Source organism: Peromyscus eremicus, chromosome 3 (genome assembly GCF_949786415.1).
Source record: "Peromyscus eremicus chromosome 3, PerEre_H2_v1, whole genome shotgun sequence".
Classification (NCBI taxonomy): domain Eukaryota; kingdom Metazoa; phylum Chordata; class Mammalia; order Rodentia; family Cricetidae; genus Peromyscus; species Peromyscus eremicus.
The window spans coordinates 78,346,253-78,371,720 of record NC_081418.1 but is presented as its reverse complement, the minus strand read 5'-3'; the positions used below and the strand labels follow the sequence as shown (position 1 = coordinate 78,371,720).

The 25,468-nt window shown below is 41.9% G+C and overlaps 1 protein-coding gene across 1 annotated transcript in view; it reads right to left on the bottom strand.

Annotated features, from left to right (window-relative positions):
- Positions 1-609: 609 nt before the first annotated feature.
- Positions 610-25,468, bottom strand: part of Grid2 (glutamate ionotropic receptor delta type subunit 2) — a 664,169-nt gene continuing 639,310 nt past the window's right edge. Inside the window, exons 14-15 of the mRNA XM_059257052.1 lie at positions 4,331-4,571; positions 610-1,957 (exon numbers count right to left, since the gene is read on the bottom strand). Coding sequence (XP_059113035.1) covers positions 1,535-1,957; positions 4,331-4,571 — 664 coding nt within the window. The 3' untranslated portion in view covers positions 610-1,534. The remainder of the gene's footprint in view (positions 1,958-4,330; positions 4,572-25,468) is intronic.

Sequence of the window (25,468 nt, the reverse complement as noted above, 5' to 3'; positions counted from 1 at the left end):
AGCCACGGAACGAATGAGAGTAAAGTAAGTGTACGGCTGCCTGAAAACACAGGGTGAGTCCCTGCTTTCTACTTACCACGTCGAGTTTAAGGGTTACAGATGAAGCTCATTCTATGTTTCTAACAGATAAGAATGCTACTTTTAGAGGACTGTGCACAAAGAGGCACTGGTTTTTTGCTTGTCGCCCCTGCTGACACACTTGGCACTGACTTCGAAAAGAACAAAACACCTCCAAGTAGAAGCGGGTAGAAAGGGGGTTCAGATGAGAGAGCCCAGTATAGTTGTTACGTTTGCCATAGGGTGATGTATGACACAAATAAGGCCACATTGACACTTCTGGGGGGCTCCCCTCCTCTCTAGCTACGGTTACATGGATCGACTTGCAGCTTCGGAAGAGGATTTTCAACCTACAATGATCTACGGTTAAACTCCGCTCTGTGTGCTGTGTGTGTATGTGTGTGTGTGTGGGGGTTCAGCTAATGGCATTTCCCATTTAGATAATTAACAAAAGGTAAAATTATCAAGGTTAGTTTTATACACTGCTGAGTAATGAATGCAAAACCTATTCAAATGAGTACATCTAGGAACAAAGATGAAATCACCCTGGATGTTTTAATAACAAAATTATAAAATAGTCTCTTGGCAAACAACGCAGGTCAGAATGACATTAAAGCAACCCGCCTTTCCAACGGGAAAGGCCTCCTGCGCTGCCGTAGCTCCTGTACACAATGCTTGGTTTTTAAACTAAAGCTTTATTAAATGAATTGCAATAGCAATGGCTGCATTTATATATATATACACATTATATAGGTGCATATATATGTATATATGAAATACTAAGTTATTCAACACAATAAAGGCCTTTGCCATATGGTAAGGTTTACTGTACATAAGAAAAAGTTGGACTATTGTACAATCACATGAAGGTGGCATGCACTGCTACAGTGCAAGGGGGTTTTTAACTGTAGTCTTGACTGGCAGATTAATGGCTTTTTGTAATCCTACAAAACTGCATTCTCATAGCGCGTGGCCTGAATGGTCTTCAAATCATTTTACAGACACTGCAGGGGTTGCCTTTGGTCCACAGTTAAAGGACGCTTGACAACAGTGGAGAATTCTATGGATGCAGCTGAAGATGGAGAAAGACTGAAGTTATTGCAGTTATAGTTTCAAAACAGAGGAACGGTACATGGGAGCCCTGTATGCAAAGTCAACCCTGCGAGTCCTCTCAGTGACCCAGTGCTCACTCCCTATACTTGAAGTACAGTGTATGAAAAGCAGACTAATAGGATCCTAGAATACTCTATTCTTGGGGAACAAGTTGAGTAATGAAAAAAAAATGGAGGGTGATAGATAGAGAGAAGGAGAAAGAGAGAGAGAAAAGCAATAGGTCAGGGAAGGGGTGTGAGGAAAAAGAACTAGAATTGTTACTAATTATCCTGATTTCTTTTAAATAAAACGTCACATCCATGTTAGTCCCACATTACAGTTGCTCCTTTGGGGGAGTCCTAGAATAAGTGGAGCTGTCTGCTGCTCATATGGACGTGCCTCGGTCAGGGTCATTGCCCAGACTGAGCCCCAGGGTGGGAGTAGGCTGATAAGGAATAGATGACATTGTTTTGATAGGACTCCTGAAAAAGCCCCCGTTAGGGGCCCTGTGCCTAAAAGGGCCAGTTCGGTGCTCCGGCACACTACCGAAAGCAAAGCCAGAGGCAGCCTTCGCTGAGAGTGTGCGGCTAAGAGTCTGGATCTGTTCTGGGATGAAGGTGGTGGTGGTGATGTGAGTGTTTCTGAAATCACTGATCTGCTCCAGGGCTTGTCGTGTTGGCAAAGTGTCAATGTCCAGAGGGGTCAAGTCAATTGACGAGGTGGAAAACTGTTTATGGGGGCTGTCGTCATCTGTGCACAAGCTATTTACACGTCTATGAAGGTGCTCCAGGTCAATTTCCTTGTCATCCTGGAGATGAAGAAAAAGAAAATAAGGTTCTCATCAGTACTAGCTTGCATGGATTAAAAAAAAAAAAAGTTGTTCAGCAAACATGTAATTAACTGAACTTTGGGGCATATTCGCTTAACAGACATTGACTTGGCCCCTAGCGTGAGCCAGGCATTGAGCATGTTTCTGGGAATCCTGACAGGGCTTTGAGATAAAGTATCTATAATAAATACTTTCTTTGCAGCCGGAGCTTTAAAATGAACGTATGTCACATGCAGCTACAAAGACGCAGGACAGGCTCAGGCAGGGACGCGAGCAGAGGGCCTGATTCTGGTGACTTCCCTCAACCCCCGCCACCCCTTCTCGGTACATGCTTCCTCTTTTAGAGTCTCATTCCAAATGGATTTTTTTGATCCTTTCTATCGCTTAGGCCTAGCCTCAACTTTCTGTTCTTAGATGAAAGAGATATGTGTTTCTTTGTGCTAATGTGTCAATGACTACTAAAGTGTTGTTTCTTGCAGTCCAGGGCTATGATGATTTTTAGAAAGAGTCAGCACAAGAGAGACTTCTCCTTGACAGGGGCATGTGATACCCAGCACCTGCATCTGGCAACTGTGAGGTCAGAGGGGCGTTTAACAGATTCCTTCAAGTCAGGGCATGCGAATAAACATCTTTCACTGAGGGTCAGTTTTATGTTAAGTGGCTATGTTTGTAAGAAGTTCTATTTGTTTATTTTAAAAGGCAGTAAAGCCTCAGAATTTTAGAGAGAAATCCTATCCACAAACCCTTCAGGGTTGAAAAAATAGACTTGAGAAGAAATAAAATTTTCTTTGTGATCAGACTTATTTAGAGCCAAGGTCAATAAACTAAACTGATGAGGTTATAAAAATGTCCATTAATCATAAGAGGAGGAAATACTCGTTCACAGAACCCGGAATGGCCGTCGGAAGTTAGAACAGGGTACGTGTTTTCCCGCCACGCATGCAGTACTCTGCAGCGAACCCTGCCAGGATGCACAGTCCTTCTTTCCCTTCTCCTTTCTCATTTAAAATCCAATAAAAAAATCCATTAATGCAGCATTATCACCGAGACTTCAGAAGGTTGAGATGTATAATTTTATGGTTCCCAAGGCAACTGTAATCTAGACATCCATCAACAGCTATAACAATGCAAACATTTAATATCTTCTGTAGTAATTCAAAAATAGAAGCCCAGGAGCCCTTAATTTCCAGGGTTTGCAGAACACCGAGTCTCAGCTACCATCTGCATTAATGTGGCCTTTTGCTTTGGGTTGATGTCAGCAGAGATACCAGTGCTTGCTTACTCTACAAAGACGGCATGGCAGTAAACCTGATTAGCTTTTAATTCGGTCTCCAAGGAGTGGGATTGTGTTTGATCACTCGCACAGGTAAGAAGCAAGGAAAGCGAAGCTGTTCTTATGAACGGTACTGATCTACTTTGCATCTAAGGAGCTACGAGGATCCTTAGACTATGTAGATAAGGATGTTCGAAAGACAAACATTGCCGCGCAGACATGCATATACAAATGAGAGATCATTTTTTATTTGTACATCAAAGCCAATCCTCTGCGGACCACCTTGGGCATCAGCCAGCCAAGTGCTGGGCAGAAAGTTTAAAACTCTTGTTGAAACTGCCCCTCAAATCAAACCACTGAATAAACTCAAGTTGCTGCTTTTCACATCAACTCTTTTAAGATCAACGAGCCAAGTATTGCTGTTGTTTTTCATGTTCATGTTTTCTCTGGTTTTGGATATACCTCACATGCTGCTTTCATTGAGGCACTATGTATAATTCTGCAACCATTCTCACAGATAGCCATACAAACTTGAACATGGCCCTGCAGTTAAGCTGATGACATAGTCAGGGAGGTAAGCAGAATTCAGAATGATTTCCCAATGTGAATTTGGCACAGTTGGGCTCATGGGAGAGCCCCAGACACGCAGTCATTTCTTCAGATCTTCACACATAGATAGGAAGTAGTGACTAATGGTGAAGAGAAAGCATCGTGCCAGGGTCTTTTAGGCCTAGTCTTTAAAACACAAGTTTATCTACAACTTTAGGAATTGAAAGAAACTATTAAGCATCTTTGTGAACTGGGTCAAGGGAACCACAGCCTTGCAGGATCATTAGTATGTAGCCTGAGACTCAGAATTTCAGAGCCTGCTACAGAACATGAAATTGTCGGCCTCACAGACCCGGCCCCTTGCTCTTTATTTACCAGTGTCCTAAATAGAAACTGGTGTTGGCTCGCTACATGCCTATTTTGAATCTTCAAAGAAGGCAGAAAAAGCAATTGCTAATATTACCCTTTCCTCCCTGGAAATACAGCCACCAGATATTCGGCAGCTCTAGTCGGGGCCCAAGTTCAAGTACCTCTTTGGATGGGACCCGCGAGCCCTTCCTCCGGCTCCACCACGTCTCCAGCACCGCTATGAGACAGGAGAGCACGATCCCCGCGGCCAGAATACAGAACACGCCTGCCAGGCTCTTGATGTCCAGGGCTCCTCCCTTCTGTTTCGCATCTACTGAGGAGTACAGGTCACACTGGCCATTCTTAGGCCACCACTTGTGCTTGAGGATGTCCATGTCTCCACTCTGCTGCAGCTCCAGGATCCTGGGGGTGGAGAACACAGTGCATGTGACTGTAGCTGGGGTGACTGCCTTGTCCACAACCTGAATGATCATGACTTCCCATCTAAAGATGGCCGGTCTAGCTCGCTAGAGCAGTTTGTAGGTAGAGCACTGCCAAGCTAAAACCATGGGTGCTTTGATCCTGTGACACTTGTGTCCAGGGGTTTTCTTCTACCTTGCCTTCCTTCCCTCTGTCTCCCTCCATTCTCTTATTATTTTGCTCTCACAGGAATGCTAGTGGCCCCTGCCCCATTCATTGCAGTATGTATTTAAAATTACATTCAGGAGGTGCTGTTCTGATGTGGTCTGACACTGATGCAACCCTGCCCTTTCCTCCAGTGAACGCAGCTCTGGACCATGATTTTTTTTTTTTTTTTTGAAGAGCTTTTTGCTGCTTCTAGCCACACACTGGTGCAATGTGACCCAGCATATGCTATACACACAGGAATTCAATGAAAATAAAACTTCTGTTATTTATTATGGTGCGGGAGAAGGCCTTGGGACAAGTTTTGATGTTGATAAAATACATCATTTTCAGCTCTTCACACAACTGATGTACTTTTCCTTTTAATGCCAAAGGGAAAGTAACCTACCTCTGGGAGGAAGACCAGAGGTGATTAAACTGAAACAACACTTCCTTGAAACAGAAAGAGCTGTGAAAAACCACAGTTTTTCAAAGTGTGGTTCACACAGAGGAGTCATCCTCAGCTCCCCAAATTCTGCTTAGACTTGCCATGCACTGGTGCTTCTGCAGGGGCCGTGTTCCCCAAAGCCAAAGCAGCTCTGCAGGTTCCTGGTCCAGACCCTTATCAATCCTCAGGGTATTTCAATTCATTCCCTGGGCTGTCCTGAGAGCCAGCAACAAGGGCACCACTACCCTACGGGGTGGTGATTGGGAAGAGTGGGGACAGAGCAGGGGTGCATTGGTTCCTGAGGCACGCTGTTCTTGCTGCACACTCTTCCCTGGCAGCCAGCACTGGAGTCCGGAGGGAGGAATCCAGTGGAGCTCCTGAAGACCTGGTGTCTCTGCAAACCTCCCAGCTACTCACAAATAAGTCACTTGAACCCAACCTCCTGGAGATAATAAAGATAGTTGGCAAGATGTATTTGTCACATATGTTTGTCAAGATAAGAAGGTGGGACATAGCCATCAGTTTTAGCTCCATTTATAATTTTATATGAATCAACTTTGGGTATGTGGTCCTATATTTGTGCTCTGGCTCTAGCCCATACCTTCTTTGGGGATGAGGATTTTAAAAACTTAGAGAGAGGAACTCAGCTAGTCTAGGAGTAAATCACCCACTGTCCTTCCTATGTTAAACCTTCTGCCTGGCCAGATGATAACAAAATAACAAAGACAAAGATCTTGGGCACTGGAGGTAAGGTTCACAACTCACCTGAGATAAGAGTGCGAGTGGCTTGGGGCTACAGAGGATGGCTGACCCCACATTCCCATCACCTCCCACAGTACCCCAGGGCTAGCATTGCCTAGGTTGCCTCCCTCTTCTCATGGAGGCCATGGAAATGATTGTAAATTGTCATCCTCTGCATCTTCAGAATTCCCCCAAGTGCATTCCACCAGCCACAAACACCTACAAGGCCTTCACAAGGGAAAGGCCCTATGGTCATCAACTGTGATACCCTCTTGGGGACTTCTATGATGTCAGCTTAGTAAGTGTCCAAGTAGACTAAGTAGCAAAGAAAGCCCTACTGTTCGGTGTAGCTCAGCCTCCCTCAGACCACTTTCATTTTGCTCCCCTCATTTTAACTCCCCATTAAAGTCAATACTCTATAGAACTCTAGTTTAAGGAGCCCCCAAAAGCGTATACTTGTGACAACTGCTAGCAGAGGTAAGCCTCACCCAAATACATAATTATGTCATCGAGGATTCTTGCTTGACCTGTCTGTCCACCATTACCATTTAAATGTCGTTGCATCATAATAGAAACAACACAATGTCCTTTAGGAATTTTCTTATCGAAAGGCACAAAATAGTCAGAGCATCTTTAGATATCCTGCAGGAGAACTTCAGTTAGCTTTCAGGAAAGAATTTTGTTTAAAATTGAGTATATAATGAAATATAAAAAGGAAGTTACGGCAATGTTTGCTCGATGAGAATACAGTTGCCTTCAGTGTGTGTGAATACTTATACGATCCTCCGGTGAATACTCAAGTTGGAGGAAACTCAGGTTGCTTACAAAAGATGACATGCTGGCCACATAGAACACTCCCTCCCCTGACATGCACCATCTGTGGTGCTTTGAATGAAAATGCCCCACAGTAGGCACATGCATTTGAACACTTGATCCCCTGTTGGAGAATCTGCTGGGGACATTTAAAAAGTATGGCCTTCCTGGAGGAAGTATGTCACTGGAGGTGAGCTTTGAGAGTGTGAAGACTCATCCCATTCTTTAGTTCACTCTTTCTGCAGTTATGCTTGCAATTAAGGATGTGAGCTCTAAGCTTGATGCTCCTGCTGCTGGGCCTGCTCCTTGCTGCCTGCCTCCCTGCCGTGATGGACTCGTACCCCTCTGCAACCATGAGCCAAATAATCTCACTCATCCTCTGGTCATGGTATTTTATCTCAGCAACAGAAAAAAGCGACTCATATACCATCCTTTACACTGTTCATCTGCCGATTATGTAAATACCATAAGCCAATCTGGACAGTTGTTATGCTGTCCTGTTTAAAGAACGGTGACAAGAAAAAATAAAGTCTTCCTATGTTCAGTGCAGAGTCATGTCTCCTTTTCAGGATATCTAGGACCTGTTGCTTGATGACTGTGGGCACATGGACACAGAAGATTCAGAACCGCAGCCCCAGCCACCCCCCCTTCACCACCACGCTGATCAGTGTTTGAGAGAGGTGAGTTTTCTTCCACATTCCTTACCTTCCTCCACAGTACCCTGTCACTGGTGACTACCATGCGATCTCCTCTCTAGAAAGCCCACTCACCTTCTCCCTGCTGCACAGGTGGATATTGATCAAATATGCCCAGCATGGCGTCTGCTAAGGGAACCCTGCCCTCACATCCTACTCTTTTTTCCCCTCATCACCAAGGCTGTTTCATAATTTATTCCATTTTCTATGAATCTATCCATCCATTCGATAAATATTTCAAGAGAGACCCATGCCAAGCATGCCTTGTGCACAAAATTTATTCTCCACCACGACGATGCATTCAGGCGGAACAGTCTGGCACACGGCGGCAGAGCTGTCCTTTCGTTGTCTTCATTCTGTGCCCCTTCATTCTCTCACTCACCCAGGATCTGGTTACCGGTTACCACCTCTTCGCTTTCCTTAATCATTGCTGAAACCTCTGTGTTTCATTCACTTATTCTGCCTCTTTATTTTTTTTAATATATGAGGAATACTTTCACATGAAAGCTAGCACTGAATTATATAAATTATATTTCACCCATTCCAATTCTAATGGGAGCTAGATGCAGTAGATTGGAAGACTTTAGCTGCAGAGTCTGACATTCACGTAGCTAGTGAGAGAAGTTCACAGGTAGGGAAGAATGGGAACACAGGTCTCTCTCAGGATCATGCAGATGGGGGGGGCGAGGGCGGGAGAAAGAAAAGGAGAGAGGGAGGGAGGGGAGAGAAAGAGAGAGAGAGAGAGAGAGAGAGAGAGAGAGAGAGAGAGAGAGAGAGAGAGAGAAAGAGAGAGAGAGAGAGGAAGATTTGGCCCTAGACTTCCCTAGCTTGGGATAGAACACTTTAGGGCAACGAAAGCTTCATTTAGGCCTGGAGTTCTGCAAAACCTTCCTATGAAATTTAGTGCTCTGGAAGTTCCCTAAGAGTCTCATCATAGCACCTAATCATTTAAAAAACAGTTTTTGTTTTTTAAAGGACTAGTTGGAGTAAGCTTAGTAAAATATAATGTTCTTTCTTAAAAACCAACAAGATGAATTCCTGTATTAAAATGAAGATCCAGGTTCACTTTTCAAATCTTCACAGAACTCTTGTAAGTGAAGCTTAAAAGCACACCTAGAGGAGAGTTCAAGAATACAGTAGTAAAATCTCCGGCTCTTTGGAAGACAGGATTTTCTGTTATGCGCACGAGTTCCACATGGTGACAGTATTGGCTCACACAGGGCGGCACTGCAGCTATGGCTTACCTGTGGGCGGGATTGAAACGCAGGAAGCAGACACTTGTGCCTTGAGCACTTAACTATTAGACACAAAATTAGCTACTAGATTGTGATGAACGATTAGATGGCTCAGACCTTTTCTTCAAATGCAGTGAGAAAAATTCCTGCCATTTTAAAGGTCGGGGAGATGACAACCGCATTTTCTTTTGAGGGCTATTGTAGTGAGAATGAACGAGATCACACACGCACACAATGGATCATGCCATCTTGCTCACTGCTTGGGATGTGGGAGGGGAGCACAGTTTGAAAGTTAGGTTACGATTGTCAGTGCTCCAGTGCGCGTGCGTACGTGTGTGTGTGTGTGTGTGTGTGTGTGTATGTGTGTGTGTGTGTGTGTGTGTGTGCGCTCTCTCTCTCTCTCTCTCTCTCTCTCTCTCTCTCTCTCTCTCTCTCTCTCTCTCTCTCTCTCTCTCTCTCTCTCTCTCTCTCTCTCTCGAGCGCATATGCGTGTGTCGGTGCGCGCAAGCGCTGGTCTTGTTCTTCGGACCGGTTCTGGCATATTCTTCTTCATTTAGAATTTGCGAGTGATTCACTGATAAGAACACTGCATTTCCTTCTTTTTCCTAGTGTTCAAACATTTGCACTTTCACTGAGCAGAAAAAACAAAAAAGGTTCAGCTTGAAAAGGTTTCTAGCTCAGCCTGGGCACCCTGAGTACCTTGTTGATATAAATGAGCAAATTCCAAGGGAAGGCTGTGAAGCCAATCGTCCTTCTTTCATATTCAAATAAAAGCATTCAGCACGTTCAGGCAGGCCAGGGAAAAAGGCTTTTGCTCACTTTGAAGATAATAGCTTCATTTCTGTGCGAGGCTGCTCTAACCCATTGATCACTTACCACCTTGAACAGCTAGTCTAGGAATTGATTTCCAAATTAATTTATTTGTAAGGTGAGAGGTTGCTGGAAGGGGTGTGCCAATCTCCACCCGCTGAGGTGACTTAGATTTTGTCTTGAGAAGAGCAGGCTGCAGGCTCCTTTCAAGTTTCATTGGAATCATGGCCCTTTGCTAAATTCGTGTGGGGCCAACTGTTATGCAATATCCCTGGTTATCTGAGAGAAAAAAAAGACACTTGCTTACTTAGTCACTTCTACTAAGAAAGGGTCTAGAGACACTCCAAAAAAAAAAAAAAAAAAAAAAAAAAAGGATTAAACTGAATGCAAGAATTCTTTCTCAGGCTGTATGTATAGCTGCCCCTGTGACTTTGGTAATCCGATTTCCTACTTTTTAGAGACATAAACTCTTAGAATGCAAAGGGCGACAGACATTGCCACTCCCCCCACCCCCCATTCTCCTGTGGAGGACACTAACACAGAGTGGGAATGCCACACATTTTCTGCATTCACCACAGTCTCATTGCTACCCTGATTAAGTGATTTTTTTTTTTTGGTGACTCACACTGACTGGAACTCAGGTCTGTCTTCCAACACATTTCTTGTCATACACACATCGATTCCCACACAAATACTGAAAGAATGGTTATCTAGCCCTTTCATTTTTCAGAGTTTTACTAAGAACTTTAGGGAATCTACATGCTTCCCTTAAACAAAACAATATAATTGTAATGTGACTATAAATTTATTCATAGTATAATTTGGGTATACAAAGGAAACATAGTTTTTCCATAGCTTAATTGATCTGAGCACTGTGGCCATCGAGTAGGGGAATAAAACTAGATGCAATGTAATATGGTTTAAAATTTAATCAGCTCTAACAATGTAACACGTCTCTAGATGGATATCCATCTAGTTGAGAGGATGATGCATTCTATGCCTTCCTTCCTTGCTCTTTTTCAAGATGGCATCTGGATTTGTGGAGGTCGGTACTGTGAGAGCTTTGGGAAATGAAGCTGCTGGTTATTTGTTTGTGGATTTACTTTGTTGCCTCTGAGGTACGATGGGCTAGATCCAATCCTTAGACAGAAATTGGTGACTGAGGCTAAAGTCTGCAAAAGCTGTACATTTGTAAAAGGTCACTGAAGTCAACAAAGCAACATACCAAAAAACTGTCCATTTGGAGCTACAGTTCTAAAAGGTTACAGTCCATAAACATCAGGATGGGGTGCATCTAGCAGGCAGGCAGTCGTGGTGCTGGAGCAGTAGCTGAGAGTTCACATCTTGATCCTCAAGCACGAGGCAGAGAGATAGCTAACTGGTAATGGCATGGGCTTTTGAAGCCTCAAAGCTTCACCTCCTCCAAAAAGGTCATGTCTCCTAATTCTTACCAAACTGGGGATCAAGTATTCCAGCATATGAGCCTATGGGGACCATTTAATAGGCTTCCTTTTTGTCCTGTAAAACCCAGATAAACTTCCTTAGAAACAAAGTATTTCTCAAAGGTTACGATCTAAGCCAATTAGTATAGTCTCTCCATAAACAGATTTCTGCAGCCAGAATTTGAAGATCAGAGTCGGGACAGCAAATTCCATCAACTCCTATGAGACAAGCATCCTCCAATCATCTCTTACAGAAGGCTTCCTAGTGACTGGTTAGTAACATCAGCTGCAAGAATGCTTACTGACATCACCTACTATCTTAGTAAAGCCAGATTTCAGGGTGATTTTAGAAACTCCTGCCACTTAGCCTGGGTTTTTAGATAACACCTCCAGGATGCTGCCTCAGTCCTGTCTACCAAGGCTGCCTAAGATCGTGAAAGTGAACAAACAGCTTCTCGTGTCTTCCAAATGAGTTAGTGTGTATCATCTTCTAGATCATATCACCATCATTTTAGACTGCGTAGGACACATGGCTTCTGTCATCCTAACAACCCTGTTTTTGCATGGTAAATGCCACCATAGACAGCTGTGAACACGTGTGCTTTAACTGTAAGAACAGCCCAGAAGTCTGATCTGTTCTGCTGGCAGTGGCTGCTGACTTAGTTTGGGAGACTCAGAGCCAAGAAGGCTCATTTCACTGACCCTGTTACCCAGACTTAAAGTTGCATCCTAGAAAGTTATCTATTTTAAGGACAATCTTTGTGACCTTTATTCCAGTGCTCTTTTGGCCACATGTACTACATATGCATTGATATTACATTAAAGCACTAATGTGACTGTGCTTGCATCTTTAAATGAGGATTGAGAGAATGTGTGTTAATTTTGTCTCTGAGCAGATTAAGAAAGACATTCACTGTATACAAACGATGGCACTATAGTCCCTTACACAGGTTCAGGTTTCTTTGGTTTTGCAATTACATTTACTCTGAGATTGGGACTGCCTGTGACCCAAGAGTGACAGCCTTACACATTTGGGTCAAGTGGCCTTCTTTGTCTGGGCTGAAATCTGCAGAATCATTTTCTAGGCAGTAGCAACTTCAGCTTGACATCAAAGGCTTATAATCAGATATTGTCCTGCAACTGAGAACCCCAGAGGAGTGATTACGATTTACATAGAATGAGTAAGAACTGACCAAGGCAGAGAAGGTGGTGTCTTTTATAAGAAATGGTATAAACATATTTTAAAAACAGGTTTGATAAGAAGTTGTATGCATCAGTTAGAAGTAAAGAATTACTGCTCACACCAAAGAGGCATGCTTGCATCTTGCTCAATAGCTGTAGTGGTCCCTCAGGAGGCTGATCAGTTACAGCCTCCATTACAGCTGCAGGCATGGTCCTGTGTCAGAGGAAGTATCTCCTGTGTTGCTTCAAATCCGGCATCTCGCTTTCAGATTAGAAAAAGGTAATTTGATAAAAACTTAGTCAACTCTGGGTTCGTTATTCAGAAACTAATATTAATGTCTTCACATGTCAAATAATCTCTTCCAGAGGCATTCATTTTCTTCTGGGTATAAACTTTATCTGGAATTGCCAAAGTAATGCACTAAAAGTAAAATACTGCCAAATTTATAAATCACTTATCAAAAATATTATATTTAACTTGAATTACAAAAAAACTTATTATTTGTGTGTGTGTGCCCATGTGGATGTGAGTACATGTGGAGGTCAGAAGAGGCTGTCAGATTCCCTTAAGGTGATGTTACAGGCAGTCATGTGCTGTGGGATGGTCTGTATGTCAAGTGTGTTGCTGATTGGTCAGTAAATAAATCACTGATTGGCCATTGGCTAGGCAGGAAGTATAGGCGGGACAAGAAAAAGAATTCTGGGAAGTGGAAGGGGAGAGAGAGACACTGCCAGCCGCCATCAGGACAAGGAAGATGTAAGGTACCAGTAAGCCATGAGCCACGTGGCAAAGTAAAGATTAATAGAAATGGGCTAAATATAAGAGTAAGAGCTAGACAATAACAGGCCTGAGCTAATGGCCAAGCAGTTTAAATAATGTAAGAGTTTGTGTGTTTATTTTATAAGTGGGCTCTGGGACTGGCGGGACTTGGTGGCGGGAGCTGGAGAAAAGTTCTCCAGCAACAAATGGCGTCCAACGTGGTGGCAAGAGTTTCCACCTAAAAACTTAGAAAAAAGATTCTAAAACGGACCTAAAAACAGCTTCCTAATTGTCTCTCTCAAATAAGTGGCAGCTGCCGGTTTGAGCTACTGGCGGGTTCCTAGTGTGCTCTCTCGACCTGCAGTATGGTGGGAACGAGGCCTCTGCAAGTAGCACATTAAACTGTGTGGTGGATTTAGCCTTTGCTAGTACAAAACAAAAAAAGAGGTTTCTGGGCTACACGCTGCTTTGATAGAAGCATAGACCCACTATTTCTGAGAGTTGATGGCTCCCAGAGCTGGCGGAAAACGTACTACCGCCATGTTGGGAAACTGAAGTGGGCGGAACCAGCAGCCACAGCGCCAGCACGTTTCAGGCTTAGAAGGCTGCAGTTTAAAGCAATAGGCTCAAGCTAATATAAAAAAATAAGCCACATAAAGATGGCTACCACACAGAGAATCTGGATTATGTTCTCTTTGATATTCGTAACTGAAGAAAAACATTTGATTACAAAAGCTGTTGAGTTATGCCAAAATGTATATTTTAAAGGTACCTTGACTTCAAAATTTGGATGTAAAGATATGTTGCTTTGGAAAGGAGGCTCTGATTTTGTTTCCACAGAAAGCCAGAGGCTATGGATTTGTTCAAGATTAAGATACATCAGGTTTGACCAGCCAAGACCCCCTGAAAGGTCTCCGATGACACCATGGCCCTGATGATCCAACATCCAGAATGGTTTCAAGGCAACTGGCTCAGACGACATACACTCATGGACTATTCCATAATTCTAAAATTTTCTTTGTATCCCCATAAGATACAGCGCCCCCCTCCAGCAGGAAGTAGTAAGAGAAGCTACGCCCAAATTCCCAAATATACCAAGCTGGCTTTAGAGATGGAATTGGCTCACTCCCCCTCTAAACCCAGACATATTGCTCAAAAAAAAAAAATGGTTAAGAGATTCTTGTGTCCCAAATCAGAAGAGCCCTCTGGTGTGGGACAGAGAAAAAACAATATTTTTATTTAAATCAGGTTGATTATAAATACAATCTCTTTCTAAAACAAAAAGGGGGATAGTTTAGATATGATAGGATAAAAGGGTAGATTAATGAACCTACTTTGAAAGAGTAACAACTTGTTTAAAATGTTTTACATTGCTATAGATTTTAGTTTATTGATACAAATTTAAACTTAATTTTGTTATACTGTATATATATATTTCTATTCTTGTTTGAGGTATTATGTTTATGTAACTCATTTAAAATTGTAATGGATAATTAAAAAATAGATTAATAGTTAGTCATCTATGATAATATTTGTAGCCATGTTAGTTAAGTCTTCTAGGTATACATAGATATATTTCAGATAGATAGGTAGTCTTCAAACACTTCAAAGATCTACAGAATATGGCATTTAAAATGTTTTAAAAGTTTAGACTTTTTGGACAATGAGACATGTCTGCTCCTGACAGCACCGATTTACTTCAGAGAGGAGGATGGGCATCGAAGACACTCCATATGGAGTTTATCTTCACCTTGACAAAAATAGCCATTTGGGCAAGAAACTGTTCTTGCCTGGACTGCTTGATCAACTGGACATGCAGGACCCATACAAAGGTGACCACTGAACTTTGCTTGACAAAATGGTCCTTCAGGTTCCTGCTTTGCAGAGAAAACTGCCAGACATTCTACAAGACACAGAAAAAAGTGAATAAGAGACTCTAGGCCTGTGGGCTGAAGACAGATGCCCCAACTTTACAAGAAAACTTTGCATGACTGTCCAGGCTCAGCTGTCTCTGTCTACCCTACAAGACTCCTAAAAGTTGCTTATATCCTTCTCCATTTCTCAGGTAGTAGTATATCCTTCTGAGGTCTTTGATGTGGTTAAAGACTAGATACTTACAATTTTCCTTAGTTATAATAAAAGATAAGTTAGATATAAAACCTTAAACTTACAAATATAAGATAGATAGGATCTCTTCTTTAATATTGTAACTGTAATTCTTGCTTGATAATTGTTTTGTTATATATAATTTTACTATGTTAAAGTTAAAACCTTCCTTTTTAAGAAAAGAAAAGGGGAAGTGCTGTGGGATGGTCTGTATGTCAAGTGTGTTGCTGATTGGTCAGTAAATAAATCACTGATTGGCCATTGGCTAGGCAGGAAGTATAGGCGGGACAAGAAAAAGAATTCTGGGAAGTGGAAGGGGAGAGAGAGACACTGCCAGCCGCCATCAGGACAAGGAAGATGTAAGGTACCAGTAAGCCATGAGCCACGTGGCAAAGTAAAGATTAATAGAAATGGGCTAAATATAAGAGTAAGAGCTAGACAATAACAGGCCTGAGCTAATGGCCAAGCAGTTTAAATAATGTAAGAGTTTGTGTGTTTATTTTATAAGTGGGCTCTGGGACTGGCGGGACTTGGTGGCGGGAGCTGGAGAAAAGTTCTCCAGCAACAGTCATGAGCCAAACCATGTGGGTGCTGGAAACTGAATTCAGATCCTCTAGAACAGTGATTCTCAACCTTCCTAATGCTGCGACTGACTCTTTAATATAGTTCCTCATGTTGTGGTGACTCCCAACCATAAAATTATTTTGTTGTTATTCCATTACTCTAATTTTGCTACTGTTATAAATCACAATGTCTGATATGCAGGATATCTATATTCTGACTCCTGTGAAGTGGTCATTCGATCACCAAAGGGACCACTGCTCTAGGAGAACAGCAATCAATCTCAATCATTGTGCCATTGTTCTACCCCTGATTATCACCATGACCATCATTACCATCATCATCAACATCATCATCTTTAGGCAGAGTCACTTTTAAGTCCTAGTTGGCTTTGAATGTGTGATGATCCTCCTTCTTCAAGCTCAGTGGCTCTGTGGTTATAAAAATACATACTAGTTTGACCTTCTTCTTAAAGTAATCTTGTGGGGAATGAAATCTATTGCCTATTTTGACTGTTGGATTGTTCCACCACCCTTATTCTTACTAGCAATATTGGCAATGTTGATGTCACTCACTATAGTCTCATTTTACAGCTAAGGAGACTGAGGCTCAGGATGAAGAAAATTTCCCAAGGGCCGAGACTGCTAAGTGGTTTATTTGTCCCTCCAAATCAGGTCCTCTGGTTGCTGTGTTTTGTTTGAGCACTTTCTCAAGATCTTCACTATTCTGAAAGAGAATCTTGTCATTGGATGCTACCTTTTTATTTCTTGCTTCTTCATTAACTGAGACCTTCCTTGCTAGCATCCTTGGCTAACACATATCCCACTGTATCCATTTCCAAACATTATACTTCTAGTAACACATCTTGATGTCCCTAGAGAGCCACATGAATTTCACACGAGTTCATTAATCTCTTTTGTGATTAGAGTAAACGTCAGTTGAATTCATTATCATGAGGCACTTAGGGGACTTTGAGAATGTTATCAAAACAAAGAAGTGTGTCCACAGCAGAGGTGCTCTGATATCATATCCTTATCCAATCAAAGGAAATGTATTGTGAAGCTTCTAACTCGTGTTTTATAAGCACCCACATTTATCTCAATGACTTCCCTCCCTTACTGTGTGTGTAATCCTCCATAAAAAATATGCTGCTTGTTAAATAGCACTTAGGTGCTCTGAAAAATACATTATTTAATTATTTAATGTTATTGCTTAAAGAAAATACTTCATTCAGCTACCAAGAAAAGTTTTGTTCTCTCTGAGAACCGTCATACCTTATAGATACTTTATCTGATTGAGGATGAGTTTTAACTTTGAAACACATAGTGCCCATTTGTTATCTCCTTGCTTTACAGACATTTCCTTCACCCTCAAGTCTTGAAGTACCTAAAGAGGCAAAAGCAGCTTTGCTCTACCAAGTAATTGTTTGAAAAATCAAATTAGTAATGTGACAGATCTCAAGACTTTGGTGACTAGTGAACTTTAATTATTATGTATTTTATGTGTTTATGCTGGCAGTAAAAGTCAAGCACTCATTATAGAAATGGCAGACATGATCTTTCATAAAATGATTGCTGGGTGGCAAATGAATAGATAATCAGGATAATGAAAGCTAGACAGAGAGATGCTAGAGAGCTGAGAAGACCCAGACAATGGCTCCCACTGAGATAGAGGGCATAATTGCATTTGGGAAGAGAACACTTTGGGTGATCTTTTAAAATGTCAGCCACATCCTTAAGCGCAGTGTGGTATTTGGGTTATAGGGTAAAGGGGAAATTCCTTTCATTTTTGCGGTGAGAAACTGGCAGTGATCATCCCTACTCAGAGTGACTCTGCAGGCATTGCCAAATCTTTACATACATTTTTCAAATGCATGCCCGTGAAAACGTGTCATGAAGTCAAATTTATTATGTCTGGATTTATAAATATTTTCCCGTCCTTTAGTCTGGCATACAAACTTTAAAGAAGTAGTATTTGGAAGGGTGTGCTGTATATGCAGTAAAGATTGTGGTATGTATCTGAGGCACAGTGCTCATAGAGAGGATAATGTAGGAAGAGGTTTTGAAAGAACGAACTGTCTTGAACGTGAGCACAAATATTGAACTTCCAAAATGAGGAATGACAATATATAGAAGGAATTCATTATTCAGAGAACAGCTGGAGAGGCTGGATTGATAACTGAAGATTTGTTTTATGATGCAAATGGCATCTTCCAAGTTAGAGGCTCTCTACTGATGTATGCTTGAAAAGAAATCCAGCTCCAGGCCTGCTTGTAGGAACTCTGTCCTTGATTAAAAGTCTCAGTTCGCTTTCAGAACATCAGTAGCAGTACAACTTTGGACTCTTCAAAAATTATACCTTAGATTTTGGATAATTTGTGTTTCATTTAGCACTGTTATAACTATAACAAAAAGAGTTTTGATTTCTGCAAGAGTTAAGGCAGTAATATAAACTTTTTTCAAGGAGACCTTAGGCATACCCTTTCTCATTTTAGACATTTGAAAAAAAAATCACTAACATCTTCCTACCATGATTCTGAATATGCAAATGATGATTCTATAAATGGGAAAAATAAGAAAGCAGAACAAAAATTCTTTCTTGGACATTAACCTGCAATTATGCTACTGTGTAATTTCACTGCAGTGTGATTATGGGCTCTGGAAGGCACAGCACAATGGGGGTACTGTGTAAGAGGTCACACACCTTGCTTGGAAGGATGAGCAGGCTGGGGACAACCTTCTGGAGAAAGGATCATCTAGGATGAGAAGTTAGGAATGAGTTGGACAGGCAGAAGCAGTGGGTTGAGAAAAGGAAGAATTTGGACCAAGGAACCAGTGTAAAAAAATACACAGAAGGAAGAAGGCACTGATGAATTGAAGAGAGCTCCCTGGGATGAGTGTGGACATGGGAAGACCAGGCTAATGCTACAGAAGCAAGCCTTGTGACTTCTTTGAGGGCTTTAGAGTTGCTCTTGAGCTTGTTGGCATTGTCTTTCCTCTTTTAGATGCTGACTTCCTTCAGGGCAGTGTCATGTACTGTTAATTCTGTATTTTTCAGCTCTGAGCTTATACTATGCCTTAGTAAACAGTGAATAAATAGATGAATGGCAGGAGTGCCCTTTCCCCTCCCACCACCCAAGTCATCTCTTGGGACTCATTTGGCCTCCCTGAAAAGATGCCCCTGATCACTGTCCATTTAATGTTGAAGCCCACACTACTGTATGGCAATTCGACTAACTCTAAGGTCAGTAGCCTGTGTTCCACATTGTTAATTATTATTGGTAGTTGATACTCATGTTTTTTCATGTGTATCTCTCATATTTCAACCATACTGTGGACTCCTGTAGGACAGAGACTCAGTTTTCTCTTTGATTGATGTTCCCTACCCCAAGCATAGGGGCTGACTTACCTTCTACATCAACACAGGATATATTTGCTAACTTGATTAATCATGGATGTTAAAACAGTGGCACTCAGTGACATGGTGTTGAAGAAGGGCTCGGGTCTCTGGTCTCACTAACTCCATCTTGGCCCTCTCTGGCTCTCTTTGTTTCTTTAACCTTTTCTGTCAATCACTCTTCTCTTCAGTGACCTTTGATTCCAGGAGCAGCAGGACTGATCAATAAATAAACACCTTTGAGATAAGTAACAAAAACTACCCTTAATCAAGTAGGAATCATGTAGGAGAGATGATGTATAAATTGGGTAGCTGCACCCTGGAGAAGTTATCCTCTCCTGAGAACCAAATCTCTCCTCTCTAGTGATGAGCAGAGTAAGAAGCAATTTAGATCACCTTGCAATATCAAAATAGTTCCAGTGATCCAAAAGACCCTACTTATAGTGGGACTGCCTAATTATGCAGACCCCTTGTCTCCCACATAAATATTTCTGCATTTAAAACCAATGATCATGTAAGTGCCCAAAAGATAAACTTGTGGTCACTGGACCTTTTTGTCTGGCCTCCTTCCCAGGGTATGCTGATGAAACCTTGTCTCTGCTTTTAGACATCATTCATATGCTCAATTGGCATATAGGGACAGATGGCCATACATACTGTGTTGGGAGTCATGGAATTGGGGTTATTACTTCAAAACTGTACCAGTGTTGTGGACCAAATGTTTATGTTCTTCCACAGTTCATGAGTCCCTAAGCCTCACTGTGGTGGATGGGAAACAGAACCTTGTGGGGGATGGTCAAGGTTAAATGAAGTCAGAAGGGTGTTCCCCTAATCTGAAGTGTAGTGGGTAGCCATTCCAGCTTTGATCTGGAAGTTCCAACCCCCATTGAGGCTTCGGTAACTGTCACGCCTACAAGGCAGGGCTGAGAGAGGACCCTGAAGACCCAAGATCCAGATGGGCCGGCTCTCTTGGTTCCTGGACCGAGGACACTGAAGGTAGACCGAGCAGAGTTCCCCAGAGAACACTGCTGGATGGTGCTGCACCTTTCCCAGACCCTGTAACCTATCCCTTCACTTGCAAGTCACCCCACAAAATAAACCTCCCTTTTAACCACGTGGAGTGGCCTTAATAATTTCACCAATACTGAAGGGTTAGTGCCTTCTAGGAGAATGCACCAGAAAGCCTGTGCTCTTTTTCTACCCAGACAGTTCAGGAGCATACAGGACAAGGTGGGACTTAAGCAGAGAAAAGAGACTTCACAATGAAACTTGTCCTCTTGGCACCTAGATGTTGGGCTTCCCAGACTTCAAATTTGGGGGAGGTAGACTTTGGTTGTGTGAGGCACCCAGTGGGTGGTACTGTGTTATGGTGGCTGTGGCACTGTGTTGTGAGACTTCAGTACAGAGTGCTGAAACTTTAGTTGTCCCTCTCACTAGGAGCCTCTGTCCTGAGACTCACTGTCTGACTTCCTTCCTTCCTTCTCTGAATCACGTCTAGGGAGAAACTGATTTTAGATGCAGAACCTTTAGAATTTATGATCATCTCCCTATTAATATTTAATCTGACTTTAAAAAGTAAGCTGTCTATAAGTCAAACAGCTTGCACTTTTTGAATGTCATCTAATCACCTGCCCAGATTTCTTTGGTCATTGTCTTCTTTTTTATTCTACACTCCGTATATCAAAACAAATAACTCACAACTTTCTCCTTTATGTTAGCTAGCAAAGTCCTCATATACAAATTTTCACTGATTTAATTCCCATTATGGGACATTTCTATGCTTTGGATATTACATCCTTCTAAAAAACAATTCCTACCAAAACTTACATAATCAAGAGTAGGAGGAGACACTTACACTATTAAAGGAATCAAATTGTCCCCAAATATCTCACATATCTGATGTGGCTACCACATTAAACACTTTAAGTGAATCAATTTAAAATCATTATATAGCTGAAGAGCAAAAAAAAAAAAAATCATCGTTTTGAATACTGATATCTAGCTTTACTGAAGTTGATAAGAACCAATCTTCATTAAAATTGTATCATCAAGTGTGTAGTGTTTGTTTTTAAGCCTCTACTACACCTTTACTCTTTGGTCATTTAGTGTGAATAAGGATTTCTTAAATAGGAATGTGAATTATAAGTAGAATATTTTCCTTATGTACTTTCAGGAATATGTCTGACTTGCTAGCTAGTAATGCTAGCTGTCTCTTTTGATAAGGTAGCAATCTGAGGTACTCTGATATAATGGTTATTTATAAAAAATTACATAATGTGGTATAAAATAGCAGTGAGACTCATCTAATTCCATGCAGAAAGGATAATTGATGTGTTACTGCTCTGCTTCGCAATTTAGTTTTCCCACGCATGGAGATATGCTGGGAATTAGTCTATTCCATCTTCTTAATGAGACTTATCTATTACCTCAGATAATGTATCTATTTTCTTCAACCAGCAGGGTTGACTGCTTACAGGAATGAAGTTTTAAGTGATTATTAGAAAGAAAATTTAGTAATCTATATAGAGGCAGTAGTCCATCTTTCCGATGTCTATGTGGCTGGATAAAATGAGGTGGTGTGGGTACATCGCTGTTCTGAAAGGGATGTTGATTCCCACAGTTCATGTGATGCTTATGAGAGCTGCTCGCTGCTTTCCATGATAAAAGAAAAGCTATGTGCACGGCTATGTTTACTTACTGAATGGTATTATAGGAAGCTTCGACACCTCAGAGAGATGCTTGGTAAAAAAATTGAGAACCATTCAGTTCTGATAACAATTGCCAGAGGGACTAAGTGGCTGGTTTCTTCATTCAAAGTAGGTCTGGGGATACTGTATACCCGTGTGTACACCAATATAGGCATTTGAAAATTCTAGTATTTCTCTACCTTAAACCAGAGATAATCAGATTTTCAAATATGCTCAAAACCTGGGTGAACTAGAAATGAAAGCAACTCAGTTAAGCAGGGAATCTAAAATATTGATATGAACCTGATTGAATAAGTGTGGAGCTACAAATTTCCCATTTGTATTTTTGGTTATATTTCAGATCCCAGAATGCTCATAATGTTAGTAAATTGTAATGGATCTTTATGCTGTTTCTAGATGAGAAAAATTAGAGGATAATGCATTCTCATAAAGAATCATTGAAATAAAACTCATGCTACATAGATCAGTTCAAAGAATGGCCTTCCATGTACAATAAATGAACCTGCTACCATAGCAACAAAGGTCATGTGAGAATCAACTCCATTTGTGGCTGTCATCATCATGTTGGCTTGCTCTCTGTGAGCAGCTGCACTCTAGGAGATTATACCAAATGCGTTTCAAAGGGATTTTCCTACAGGTGCAATGGAAAAAGAGGACTTGTATGCTGAGCCACTGATCCCAGGGCACATGACCTGTAGCATGCATGGATCAGTGGTCATGAAAATATGGAACTGAATTCCTTGCCACCTGAAGAACCAAGGTTTGTGGTACTGAGACTCTGTGGTGGTCTGTAAAACTCTGTGGATCTCCAGCAGAGTTCACACATGAGAACTGGTCATGAACTTGTACTAGATGAAGACCTTAGGTAGAGTACCCAAGAAATAGAAGAGTGGCTCCGTGGTTAAGTGCTTCCTGTGAAAGTGTGAGGACCTGAACTTGAATCCCCAGAACCCACTTAAAGCTGGACGCAGCAGTCTATATCGGTAATACTAGCATTCTTAAAGCAAAATGGGAGGCAGAGGCAGAATGTCTGAAAGCCTACATGCCATCTAGCTCGGCATATGCAGCAATGAGCAAGAGATCCTGTCTTAAAGAAGGTGGAAGGTAAGAATTCACACTTGAAGTTGTCTTTGACCATACATGCACACATACACACACACACACACACACACACACACACACACACACACACACACCAATGAGAGAAAGAAAGAAAGACGAGAGAGCTATTTAATGCCAACAATCATAGCCTGAGAACATTGGCTAAGGTTCCTCCCCCTAGCCCCCACCACCCCAGCATTTGGATTCTGTTTTTTTTCAGGCCTGCCCAAAGGCTTCTTGTAGGCATACTCTGGGGAGGTGTAGCAAACAGCACTGGGAGAGGTGAGATCTCATAACCCGTGGCATCTCTGTTGATTTCTATTTTTCTCCTATCCTTTACCCCATGGTGGTCTTATCGGCATCATAACCAACACTTGACATCACACTATGTTGATAAGCTGTGGTGTTTGCTAGGTTCAGTGCACTAAATACATTTTCAACTTAAATTGTGGTTTGGATAACAATCAGGATGTGCTCAGACAGAAAACTAAAACTACAATGGCTGCTTTTAGGTGTTTTTGGGAGCACACACAGACAGAAAATAGATATGGATTCAACTTTTGCAGTCTTTCATGTGGATGGAAGGCATGCATAATAAATGGCTGATGACTAAGGAGAAGTCAAGGATTGACAGTGAGGGACAGATAAGGGCTTGGGAAATTGAAAGGAAGGGAAATAATTTAAAAATAGACTTTGGAATAAGAAAATGTATTGATTGGGATCAGGAACATGAAAGTTGAGGAAACAGAATTCTCTCCTCATTTCTTCCTGAATATATACAGGCTAAGTAACATGACTCCTTGGAGCATCAGCTCTTCTGCTCTAGGTCTCAACCGTGTTACCCATGCATGGTGCCCAGCATGCTATCCTGCTCTAAGTCTCAACCATGTTGCCCATGCCTGGTGCCCAGCATGCTATTCTGCTCTAAGTCTCAACAATGTTTCCCATGCATGGTGCTTAGCATGCTATTTGACCTGAGGCAACTTTTTACTAGATGCTAGCAATTTTTTTGTTGGGAGGCCTTGATGGTCAGAGGTTGCAGTCTATGATGGCCTGGCAGCTCTCTCTAAACATGGAGGACTCTATCCCCAGTGAGACTTCCTGCTTTCTATCTACTCTTACTTTGAGAATGTCTCTTGGTCCAGAGGACTGACTTTATCTGAAAGCTGTCTCTAGGCCTGGATGTCTGATTTATCTCTGATGTGACCCTAGACAGTTTCCTGTTAGCAGCTTTCCCCCTGCTGCACGTATGGTAACTAAGACTTGTACTAGGAGATTTGCTATAGGACTCTGCTGTCACATACGAAGCCTTATGACAGAAGCATGCCACTTAATGCAAATTAGGGTTTGTCCCCAGGATTCCCAATCCTATATATTCCCTATATATACTCTGGAATAAAACTGAGCTGATCCAATGAAGTAATCTCCCGGAGGGCTATTTTGGTCATGTTCACAGGCATCCAAAGATCTCTGTTGTCGCTTCTGCCCCTTTTCTTTCGTGGACTGGTGCTCATGCAGACCACAAAGAAAAAGGGGACCCCACATTTTTTTCTTTTTCTTTTAATTTTTTTTTAAAGACAGTGTTTCTATGGTTGTAGCCCTGGTTGTTCTGGAACTCACTGTGTAGACCAGGTTGCCCTCAAACTCAGACATCTGCCTGCCTCTGTCTCCTAAGTGTTGGGATTAAAGGCATGTACTACCACCACCTGGCACAGCTAGCTATTTTTACAATCATTACAAAGACTAGATTTCCTCTAGATCATTTCTGTTTGGGGATGGCAGTCAGGGCTGGTCTCAAACTCAAGCCCTCTTCCTTTTGCCTCCCGAGTGCTCGATTATAGGCCTGTGCCACCACACCAAGTTCTTTCTCTAGGGTTTCAATTTATATTTTCTGAACTAAATACTGGCTTGTGTAATAGCTAAGTTCAAACCTACAGTTCTGTCTAAATTCAGGTGCTTGAATCTGATATTCTGCTAAAAAAAAAATAAAAGCACAATGCTCTCATGTATAGCTGAATAAAATGTTGTGTCCTTTCCCTCCTCATCACATGCTGAGTTCTATCCCCTGTATGATGATTTTAGGGTGGGAGTGAGCCTTTTAATAGAACTTAGGGAAGATCATGATGATCTCCATGATGAGACTAGACTTTCCCCCATTACCACCAAAAATTCAACTATCTGAAGACTGATAAGAATCCAATTGACCAGCCCTTTCATCTTCACTTCTAGAACCAAGAGGAATCAATATCTGTTTTTAAGTCAATCAGTGTGCCATATTTTGTCATGGCAGCCTGGGTAAAACAAGACAGAACTCAATGCATTAGGAACACTACTGAGAAAGTCTGGGACAGAGAGCAGTGACAGCATGAAGCTTTGAGACGGTCAAGCCAGGGTTAGAACCCGTGAGAACTTCGGAGCAGCCTCAATTTCAGCACCCCCACTTAGTGTGCTCCTGTTGCTGACCCAGGTGTGACCGGAGAAATAGGAAGTGATTTGGGGTGAGGGTATTCCCATTTCAGTGCAGCCAGTTCCATTGCTGATTCTTTATTGCAACTGAGGATGGCCTCGTTGTTGAGCAGCCAGTTCCCTGCCACACAGGGAGCAGTGTGTAAATCACTGTCCTTCCCATGAGAGACACAATCAACAATGCCACACAGACCTTTCCTCTGAGAACCAGTACCACCCAGAACTGTGGAAG